Source organism: Topomyia yanbarensis, chromosome 1 (assembly GCF_030247195.1).
Source record: "Topomyia yanbarensis strain Yona2022 chromosome 1, ASM3024719v1, whole genome shotgun sequence".
In the NCBI taxonomy this organism is placed as follows: domain Eukaryota; kingdom Metazoa; phylum Arthropoda; class Insecta; order Diptera; family Culicidae; genus Topomyia; species Topomyia yanbarensis.
In genome coordinates, this window is record NC_080670.1 from 186271569 (window position 1) to 186283400 (window position 11832).

The following is an 11832-nucleotide window of genomic DNA, read 5'->3' on the forward strand; positions in this document are numbered from 1 at the left end:
CTTGGTAACGTACTCTATACCCAAAAGGTTTTCAGAGAGAGAGAGATGGTGATCATCTAAAGCAAAATACTCGCCTGAGAAGGGAGCTCGGAAGACCACCTCACGACTTCCGAACGCAGGACCGGATCAATGAATGGTTTCAGTGGTCAACTCATCGAACACCACGACTTCCACTCGCTAATCCAAAAAAGAAATCTTAAATATTTGTAGCTTCTTGGCCTTGATATAGTCCTGCAGACATTCTTCTTTGTATAGCTGTGTCGTCAGCTCCGTGCATTTTTGGCCACAGCTTCAGATCGCCTGCCAGGTATTTAATTATTGGTGTCCAATCACTTTATTAATTGCGCGGCTAGTTAAAGTGTTGTTTGCACAAAAAGATGTCTACAATATACATTACATTTCTACGCCTTACCAAGGTTAGCTTTTTAGACGTTTCAGATTCTCCTCTTCCTAGTAACTAGCACTATCTGAGGAAATGCACCAATTATGGGATGGTTCCAATTACTGATGAGTAGAATCCGAAACGCTAAAAGTCTATTTTTAAAATCTGGAATTGTGCCCTCTCGCACAAAAAAAAACAATTTGATTAGTTAAAAAAATGATTTGCCTAGGACATTGAGGTGTTTAGCAAAAATTGGAAGAAAATATGTTTGGAACCGGTCTCTTTTCATGACTGTTCAATCTAAACAAAAAATTTCAAATAATTCAAAACTATACTAATTCCGAAAGACCAGGTTGATATTATATTTCCAACTATTAGAATTCTTTGGGCACTTCTATTGCCGTATACTTATGCAATGGGAATCCCCATCGGAAATAGTTACGAATCAAGCAGATGTTGTAAGCTCTTCAGCGGAAGGAACCTCCGCCGTAGTCATCGTTGTTGATTCGCTAGTGTCACTTGCTGTTGTTGTCAGCTCTTCAGTTGTTATCGTCGACATATCAGAAGTCTTTGTCTGATGGTGTGACGGTTTTGTCTTCCATCTTTTCGCCGGAATCGTAACTCGCTTTTTTGGCGTCTCTGGGGCTACTCTATCTCTACCTTCTCTTGTTGCAATATTCTTGTGGCCAACTTTAACACCTCTGTTCGGTTTGTTGTTATTTTCCTCATTGATGTCTTCCTCTTGGAAGCGATCGCTTTCTCCTCGGCCTCTAACAGCATCGCTTTGTTTAGATCCAACATTTCTTCGAGGACTGACGTTTCCATCACCGAACCGTTCTTCTTCAGGGTCGAAGAGCTTATCTTTTTCTCTTGTCTCGGATTGCAAGTGAGGTTGCGGCTGATATCTACGCTTGTCATCTCTATCGCGATCCTGATCCATTGCGGTATCCTCAGATTGGCGTTTTAGAGCGTTCACCTCATTCTGAAAGTAATTATTTGATTTAGTAGCAACGCGCGAAAGAATGTTTATTTGGGTTGCGTACCAGCAGTGTAGTCAGTGCACAGAGTGCGACCGCTAGCAGACACGCAATCGTTGACTTTCTCATCGCTGTGTCCAAATTTACGAACTGATGGGATAAGAACCGACTAACCTGATTATATATAGGTTGCAGATTTCACTAGTTCAATCGATTACAGAACGCTAATGACACAGGCACTTGATTGCTTTTTAATCGAAATTCCTCTTTCCCATTTAGAACAGTTATGCGATCACTCCAAACCTCGCCCGTTTAATCGACACTCGTCGAGCTAAGCTTCACATACCCTTCAACTCGGTTGAACGTGGTCGGCACATGTTGTGAACATTTCAACTGAACTGCTTTTTTGTTAGACCTCCGCTAGTTAGAACATTGTCCAACTAAAAAGCAAACCCAGAAAAGTCAGTAGCAAAATGAGCCTGAACTCCGGCTAGCTTAAGTCTCCGGCTCGAATGATACAACAGATTCTGATTAGAATCCGCTGTGTCACGGAAGTCGGAATTCTGACAGAAGCTAACCGGATTTTCGGCTGTAGTTAGTGGGAATGTAAAATCTATTTTCAAATAGATTTTGACAAATAAATAGACAGCGTTTGAAGACGTGAGCAGATGCATTAGACACTATTTTGATCACTTTTTGACATCTGTCAGTCGTTTCAACTAGCGATTCATGTTCGTTAGTTGAACGGATGTGGTGGTCCAATCACCAGATCATAGCTGTACTGTGAAACACTGAAAGGTTAACATTTAATTGACTATATTGCACTTGCATGCAGGGATGCCAGATGTAAAGATATTTGAAATGTTGTCACATTTGTTGCATTTGAAGATAACTTTTTACGGAAATTTGGCTGGTTCCTGACAGAATTTTTTTTCATGCGGTTACTAAATTAAATTTATACACGCGATCTACAAAAGCCCACGCGATCGAACACGTTAATATACAAACGCTCGAGCCCTTCGTGATGATACACGCGATCGTGAAGTCTCTATGCCCGCACATATTTGAACCGCACACTCAATATCACATTCAGAAGCAAAGGCAAAGACAAATGTCACCCACTATAACACTGAAAAGGCCCGCTGAAAATTGGTCTTAGGTAGTGTTTTAGTGGGTGACATTTTCCGTCTCGTCTGCAATTGTAGTGAGTGATTCTGACAGAGAGCCCTTCCCAGAACTCAGTTCTACAGGTTCAGTAGGACAATTTACAACAAAAAAAAATTAAACGCCATGTAAATTAACACGATTGTAAACATACATTGCTTGAATCGAAAATTTGCTCCAATATTAAATGAAACTTAGATAATTAGATCATCAAAAAGGATATGATAATAAAATTTTCTTGATATGAAATTACACGTCATAATGGAAATAAAAATAAATAGAAATTAGTTTTTCGAATTCGACAAAACTGTCATTTTCAATCAACGTTATATTTCTACATCTTCAAATATGTGCATGAAAATGAATGTAAAATGACAACATTATTTTCTGCGCATGTTTAGAGCTGGGTTAGTAATGAGAGAAGTCACCTTTGGAGGCCGCTCCAATCGAAAGTCTATCGCGGTTTTTTAAAGTCAACCACAATAGTACTCTCCCGCAAGGTCCCTTTCTTTTTCTATGAATCAACCGTTGTTTTTACATCACAACCGGGGGTCAACGATACTGTACTGTTTGTACAGTGGATAAGCAACAAAGTAGGTAACGGGAAGTGATTGTTTGGTTTGCTGATAACTTTTAGGGAGTCATTTTTAGCTTCTGTTCTGGACAAGATGAGAAGGTAAACTGATGGGCTGGCTAATTGAATCTTAACTGACTTTCGGTAGGTGTTACATTCTCATGGTTTAAGTATCAACGAAGCTGTTATTTTATTTTATTTATTTCAATGATAGTTTGGTCAAATACTCTGAAATAGAAACTAGAAAAATAAACTACTTCTCGAAGACATGTGAGAATCTGGAAGAATCCAGATTAATTTGGAATGGTAGCATCCTTAGTAAAGAACTCATATCATAACAATGAAAGAAATGAATTCATTATTTCCCCGTGAACTGTAGCCGCAGCAAAGATCTGTGGATCGAGATGGGTGAAATAAGGCATTAACATGAATGGCAGCCGTCCAAAAAGGGGTAACTCACATTTTTTTCCGAAATTGACTTTTTGACTTTTTTTTAAATAATTTCAAGTAATCCACGTGCACTGTCATTAGAGAAATTTGATTTTTTTTTTGCTATTAGAGAAATATGGAGGTAACCCCACAACCAGCTGGCGTCCAAAAGGGGGTAACCCCATATTGTATCTTATGGAAACTTGACATTTCTCGTTCGTTTTCCGAGACCTAAGGAAAAAGTAGTCTATCAATTTGCCATCTAGAAGTGTTAGGTTGCAGCTCCAAAATCGATTTCGAAGTAGAACCAATTTTAGTTGAATTGCGGTTTATATTGACGTTTCGGCCCGAACAGTCTTTCCTGAAGGTGAGTGCCGCTGAAATACTTGCGATGTAAAGCTATTTTCTAGCTAGTTCAGCGTATTTATTGAAAATGAAAAAAGTCATATTTCTACACTCAAAAATTGGCCGAGAATTATGGGATCAGGACAAGATCGGCACACAGCGGTCAGAAAATGAAGAAACGTGACATCAATTATTATCTTTTGTTTTAGAGTTATTGTATGTCCAGAAAAATTGCTTTCTAGCACCTAGCGCCTTATTTGATTGCATCAAATTAGTTCGGAATTCTGTCGCTAGGGCGGCACTGTTATCAACTTTCCTAATAAAGCTATATAGAAATATGGTATCTTTGAGAAAGTTGTAGTTCATATCATTATAAATATGTCTTCTGAAGATGCTACAAAATTTGCATATATTTAGAGTTGTAGTAGTTTTTTTTGACAAATTAATCCTCATGGTAATTTTAACCCAAAATTTGCTCGCTTCTTTCTAATAGTGTATCATTGTTCAGCATGTTTCTCCACTAGATCCTCAAGAATATGTTGTAGTTTTTGATTCCTAATATATTAGTCACGATATAATATCCGTGCTGCGTGAAAGAGTTCACAAATTCATGGAATCTTATTCATGAAAACGTGAACTGGTTCATGATTCTTAGTATGATAGTCACGCTTAATATTACGTGCCCGTGAAATAGTTCACAAAATCGTAAAGTGTTATTCATGGATTCATAAACTCGTTCACGACTGCTAGCACATGTTTCACGATTTATCTTGAGTGCTTGTAATATTTAAAACGCATCCCTAACCAATTTAAATTTCATGCAAATCTACACATGGCCATGAAATTTCCGTGTGAACTATTTCACAAAATTTGGGTTTTTCATGAAATATCAAATAGTTATGTCCAGCTGCTAGTGTCTAGTAATTGGTGCACGCAGTAGATATAAGAAAACTATTAAGAACTCGAACATCGTTATTCAATTGATAAGGTTCAATGCGATGTCCGGACAGAAAACGAAATCGGCCTGTGCCAAATGAGTTCAGCACTAAGTTGAATCTCTGGTTGACTTGTCACATGAGTTTTGGTGTACCCGGAAGCATTGGAAATTCCCTTTTTTATGTCAAATTTCTAAGACTGCTTCGGCTTTGTGTCAGAACTTCCTCGAGTAGGTATATTTGGTGGCCTCTCAAGAGAAAAATTTAAGCCTTCACGGAGAATCTCATCTGCCTATAGTTTTTGGGAGAAGTAAACGATGTCTCCACATGCTGATCATCACAGTGACTCTCCCGAGTCCAAAGAACATAATGTTTTGTCGGGGTCAGTGGCGTAAATCTTTTTATTTCTTTAAAAGATTGCCAACAGCATTTTTAAAGAAACACTTCTGATTCCTTGGACACTGATCGTACGCAGGACTTACTAAAGCTTTCAAAATATTTGCACACCGGAGTAAGGGCCTTTGAAAGCACCATCCCCATGCTTCAATTGATCAAAGCATACCTCAAACTCGAATCGGTAACTACACCGTCGATCTCAACTTTGTGTGCTGGCATATAGATGTAGTAGTCCTTCGTAAAAGTTCGTCACCCGTAACATAATTTTCTTGCTTTAGCCAGAATATCACAATTGTGAGCTTATCTAAGTTACCCGACATCTGTCGGGGCAGAATATTTCTGCTCAGTTCCTTCGAAAACTTTAGAATACTTAGCATATTATCTTCGATCCGAAAGAGGATCAGATATGGTCCGACCGAGTTCAATGTGATTGATTTTAAACGGAAAATTGCAGTTTTCGATAACGAATCTTGTTCGACAAACATTCTTTTTTCGGGGGAATTTTTTATGTGTAATTATACAAAATGTGGTCGACTATTTTCCCTTGATGTATGATGTATGATGTACCTGTGCAAAATTTGAGCGGAATCGGAAAAAATATCGTATAATGTAATAAAACATCGAGACCTGGTGTAATCTCGCAAAAAATACCTTTCGTTGACATGTAAAATTATTTAGTTCAGATTAAACATGAGTTTTAAAATGCAGCCTTTCCTTTTTTTTGTATGGACCGGAATCAAAAAAAAAATTAACTTGTTTTAAAACTAGATGTACTGAACTAACAGCGATTTGTTTGGAAAATACACGTGTTACAGTAAGAAAATTTTCGTCTTGATATGATCAGTAAAAAGTTGTGCTAGATGGAAGGCGAGAACAAAAAATCGGTAGGTAATTTCAAATATATAACCGCAATGAAGTAGAATACACTTAAGTTTTTCGCTTCTAACTTGTACCTATTTTAATAGTAATATTATTTACAACGAATAATCTAGAACTGAACCATTTTTGAACATGTCCTTCGATCATCACTTAACTTAAAATCATTTTTCCCAGATGATCAAATCTGAGCGAAGTTTGTTGAATACTCTTTATTCAAAACACAGGCCTAAATGTGTTTCAAATGCAGCAACAAGCAGAACGGTAGAATTTACCACTTTCAAAGTTCGAAACAAAACTGTTTGAAATAATAAACCAACACGCTCTGCTGTTGATGAAATCGTTTCCTTGTCAATTCCACTTTGAAACTCCTATATAAAATCCGACGCTACTGGATATGCCCCAAAGAATTTGATTGGTATAAAAAACTAATGCTTGCAAACCTGTAATATCAATAAAAACCATTATTGGTCACTGCCATAACATAACTCAATCTCATTACCCACGAAAATCCCCCATTAACTCCTGCCTTTAGTTAAACACAAACCCAGTTGAGTCCGCGCGTGCTTTAGAAATACCTACTTAAGCATGTCATCATATATTACTGATAAACAACGCATCACGCATTTCCGAAATATGAAACGTATGTGCTAATAGGTTCATTACCCTAGGTAACCACCAAAAGCATTTTGACGTGAGAATAATCAGTTCAACGCAATTCATTTTGCAAATACTCAGGTGTGCACAACTCGAACCATAACATAGCATTTCTATACTCGCTCGGTTCAAATCGCACGCGATAAGTTTTGGACACAGCAAAGAAATGGACACGGTTAACGGTGTTTAACCACTTATTGTACCGTCCGGACGTTATAGCCATTATGTTGCGCGCTTGGCAGGTGAGCGACGAATGATTCAAACAGACACACGGTACTTCTATTTATAACTTCATCGACGGCTTTGGCTAACCAATGCACGATCTGCGTTTGACGGGCAACTGCGATCTTGCTACAGCTGCTACGGCGTCATAAAGTAAACTGACAAATTTTCTTCTGGTCCATGCTTTATACATGTGTGTCGCAGTTTATGTGGCGACAAATGTGCCGTGCTAACAACGCTAGCTCGCTCTGTCGAATAATTTTGAAATATGTCTAGATTTGAGACTAAAATTTAGAACTTTTGAGGTTATATAAAGCACGCTACCCAAACTCGTCAAAATTAAGAACATGTCCTTCTAAATAAGGACGGTTGGTAGCCCTATGCAAGATTCGACGTTTCATACATTTCTCAGACATTTTACCTGAAAAGAAATAAAAGGCTGTCTTTCCAAACCCAAGTCTCAACTCAACCTAAAAGTTTTTTAAATCCCATAAAGGCTATACTAATTTTTTTTCGTGGTGATACTAGATCAAATGCTAAAACATTTCCCATCAAAATATGAATTCAATTTTAAATGTTCACAGGATCCTAGCGCAGACAAATGCCACAAGTGGCGCAAGACTGAGACTCCGCCAAGGGCTCTAGAAGACCACACTACGGCTTTGTTATTACTGAATTAACACAAATAAGCTTCCACTTTAATTTAGTTGACCTGTGCACGATGTGGAAAAAGACCAATAAATCGATGCACAATGACCTTCACTGCGAGCCGTGTCCACTAACACTGAAATTAAGCTGTGGAACAATGTTTGCAAACACGGCTCTCAGCAAAAGTCAATCCATGTCGACACGCCAGTAGGCTACGCCAGCGCGCCTAGGCTTGTGGTTGATCGTTAGTTTGGGCAGGTGTAGAGTATGAAGAAACACAAAACATAAAAAGGCCCATAAGCCCTCTCGATCTCCTCGATGCACCACTATCGAGACGTTATGCCGTATCCATCTTTAAAGCAGTCGTCTATCAGAGGTTCATTAGCACTGATGCACGAAATTGCCATACCGCTAAACCCATCAACCTATGGGGAGGGCTGAACAATTCAACACGATTAGACTAAAAATAAGTATATTTTGGGTAGAAACTAAACTTATAGATTATGTTTTAAAAAAATCGCCATATTTCATAATTTGTAGGACTTAAATAGTCCGTATCTTCAGAAGATTACTTATAATTACTCACCTACAATTTCGTCGCAGACTCAATCTTTTTATCTAGTTCCATAAAAATGTTGAAAACAGCGCCGCCCTAGCGACTGAATTGCGAACTAATATGGTTCGATCAAATAAAGCGCTAGATGCCATGCAACAACTTTGCCAAAGCCACCATAACTCGAAAGCGAAAGACCGAGTTGCGATTTCATTAGTTCTCATCAGCTTAAAATGAATTCCCTTTCTTGCGGGACATCACGCTTGACTAGAGGTTTACCCAGAGACACAGTTTAGTCCTGGCACTAAGTTAGTGTCGGATCCTGATGAGACGAAGTCCAAACGCAAATTTCATATCCTTTAAAATATGTTTGGCATTTTTTTATTTAACGTAGGGACGGTTCCGGGTACGGAATTCTTCTCTGGATTCTTATGAAATACTTCCATGAACTTGAGAAAATTTTCCTAGATTCTTCCAAGTAATCTTATGAAGAATACGCCCTTCTTAGCACTCTGAAGGAATGATATTCATAATTTGACCGAAAATTTGTTATGGATTCTTGTAGGATCTTGCTCATTTTATAATGAATAATCAGGGAACTTGACAATGGCAAATTAATCGTTTTGAAACAGAAGTCCATTATGATTTTTTTCCTGAAAAAATCCCTCTTCGTATAATATACGAACAGGAATCAACAATTTACACATTAATTATTTCTTGCCTGAGAATAACCTGAACCCAGGCGAAAAAACATCACCGGAGGCAAAAATAATTCATCACTTCCTCGATTCTATTCATTGTCCTCATTCGCCTCCTCCTCCTCCTCTTCCTCATCAACTCGGTTAGGCAAGGCTAAAGAAAAAAAAACCCAAGCAAAGCAATTTGTCCGCTGCTGGGAAGGTGGAAATTAGACGTCACTTAGGTGTCACTTGCCACGCGCGGTTGTCTTTCGTCGAAACGCACCCCTTGACGTGTTTACCGTAGTTCTGTTTCGATGCCCCGAGGACAAGGAATTCCACGCGAATAGGAAGAAAATCAACACGGTGGTGGCGGCTTCCTGAACCGAACAATGGCAGCCGGTTCGTTCTCTCAAGGACAATCAACCGCAGAGAATAATAATCATTTATACCACTAGGCGGAAAATGGCGACGACTGGTCCGACAATGAGCCGATTCTTGAGCCGCCGGTTCGCTCGCTCACCCATCATCAGAGGACAGGTTTTTGATTATGTTTTTATCACTCGAATGGGCCCGCGGGGCAGCAAGCAGGGTGCGAAATGGGAAACTTTTCCGGGTTGCACCGACGCAAGACGATGCTGTGTGCGAGCGGGAACTTACGTGTTGCCGCCGTATTCATTTCCTTTCCGGAGAGGTGGCTTGTAATTGGAAGGTGAATTTGGGTCGGGTGCGCTCGTGTGGTTTTTCGGTATGCTTCTCAAGTTGGCGGAAAATTACATGTTTGATTGATTAAACGGAAAACACCCTAAGTGACGACGTGCTTGAAAACTGTGGAGAAGGTAAGTACGGAGGACAGATTGATGTGGGACTGTGATTAGATCTGTGTGCCGATCTAAAAATATGTTGAGAGTCAATGCACTTTTGGCCTTGAACGTTCTGACGTTTTAATTTGAAAGAAAATAAAATGTTTACATTTTGAAATTGTAAGAAAAAACGACTGGGAGATCTCAGTGTGCGTATTTTAAACGTCAGATCCCACTAGTTTAACACGTGTGAAGTATCCACTTCCCAAACGAGCACTCATCAGTTTCCATGGCCAGCTATGTGTCACTTCCATCGGCGCCCAGCTCTATTAAAAGCACTTACCCACAATGATGCCTCAAATGGCAGTGATGATTACGGTGTCACCTCACCTCGCACACACACACCTTCCCGGAATGAATGGAGCTGATGGGAATAACAGTGTAATAACAGTCAATTACCATCGTATTATACGTCTATGATGTGCCAAAACTCAGACGCTCGTTGCGACAACGGGAATGGAAGCCTGGCGCAGAGCGAGAGAGAGAGAGACGACAAAATTCTTAACTCAAGCCAAACGGAAGTGGGGCGTCGTCTCATGACGAAATGAAGAAAGTATAATAATTTCCGGCTTATTTAAAGTTTGTGAACAAGTTTTCTTCCGTTCTGTGGATTAAGGTCCTCCCAAGGGGTTTCACCTTTCAACCAGCGAGATGAAAGTTCAGTAAGCACATTACCAAAGTGATTGCGGTAATGGCGGAAGTATTAAATCAGGCTAAGGGTACTTTTTTTCCTCGAAACGGTCCGCCTCAAAGAAGGACGGAAGAAATTGGCAATATAAAAGGGCAACTCCAATCTACTTCCAATCCTTTCCCTTACAACCCTCCGATCGGCGCAATGGGAAAGTACTGCCGCGTGTGTATAGTTTTGTTCGCGACAAAGTTTTTCTCCCACAGGTTCCCGATTTTTTCCCCCGCAGTTTGCTAACTTTTGACGTCGTAGGTAGGTACACGCGAAAAGTACTTTTGCTCTTTCTGCAGCAGTGAAGCAAGACGTTCGATCGGTCGCGTTCCATCCCGTTGGGGATTGCTGGATCTCTAACGATGTGTAACGAAGCCATCGTGTGTCGTGGCAACTCTTATAGAGCAGGTCGACGAAAAGTTCGGTGGAAAACGGTTACCCGCCGCCAGAAGAAGCCGTCAGAGCAAAACTAAAAGGGCACAGCTCTATGAAAGCGCAGGAGAGCACCTACGACACGATGCTTCCGGTAATTGAAGTTCAATAAAAACAACATCATTCACTTTTGTACGAGTTTTTCCTGTTTCCTCTGTGCACTTTGCAGCCAAACGGTTCGAGAATGTTGCTTTGTTGTGGTTTTCTATTGAAGAGCGGAAGTGCTTCCACACCAGTGGGAATCAATAACAATTGTTCGATTGAGAGGGCTGATTGTATGTGTGCGGGTTGCTGGTGAGGGTTAGCAGCGATTATGAGTGGTAACGAGGATCTAATGGATAACTTTAGGGACACCGTGTGTCATTATTATTGTATGCGATGATGAGTCCAGCCAGGTATTCGAATTAACTGCTGGTCACAGTTTTTATAGCTTTGATTCTCGGCCTGGCCAAAGGCCGTCTAGAGCCGTTTTAATACTGTCCGAAATCCTCAATTAAGCCTTACCCTTATCGGCGATTCCAATGTCATCTGCGTGACCCGTTACTTCCAATCTCCCACCTATCAGTTCATTCAGTAGCCCGTCTGCTACCAGAAACCACAGAAGTAGTGACAGCAATCCTCCTTCAGGGTAGCCTCATGAACATTACCAACACGTATCTACAGGCTTCTTCGAATTTCCAGTGTCAGTTAGTATAGATTCAGAGGCAAGGTAACCCGAGCTTGTTGACTTGTTTCTATTCTAATTGATGGAACCCACATTTGCTTCGTTGGTAGGGCAAATATTGCAGTGACTGTATCGGATTCAGCGTCTGTTGTATTCCGCAGACAATCGGTGACACGACATCAGAGGGACATATAATTTCTGAAAAGCAAAAACGGAAAAAATAGTTAACCCTCCGGCACTCGCGCGAATTTCTCCCTGAATGAGCAGCCGCTGGTGCTGAAAGAAGATTTCGCTAGATTTTCGAAAGGTGTTGCACAAAATACAGCGGCGCGAGTGCCGGAGGGTTAAATTTGTATATC

At 40.1% G+C, this 11832-nt stretch overlaps 1 protein-coding gene across 1 annotated transcript; it reads right to left on the reverse strand.

Annotated features, from left to right (window-relative positions):
* Positions 1 to 739: 739 nt before the first annotated feature.
* LOC131676445 (uncharacterized) lies at positions 740 to 1496 on the reverse strand. Its single transcript, XM_058955510.1, has 2 exons — positions 1426 to 1496; positions 740 to 1364 (listed from the first exon to the last, which is right to left on the reverse strand). Exons 1-2 carry the CDS (start codon positions 1486 to 1488, stop codon positions 828 to 830), a joined length of 600 nt encoding a protein of 199 aa, XP_058811493.1. The 5' UTR covers positions 1489 to 1496; the 3' UTR covers positions 740 to 827.
* Between the last annotated feature and the right edge of the window lie 10336 nt (positions 1497 to 11832).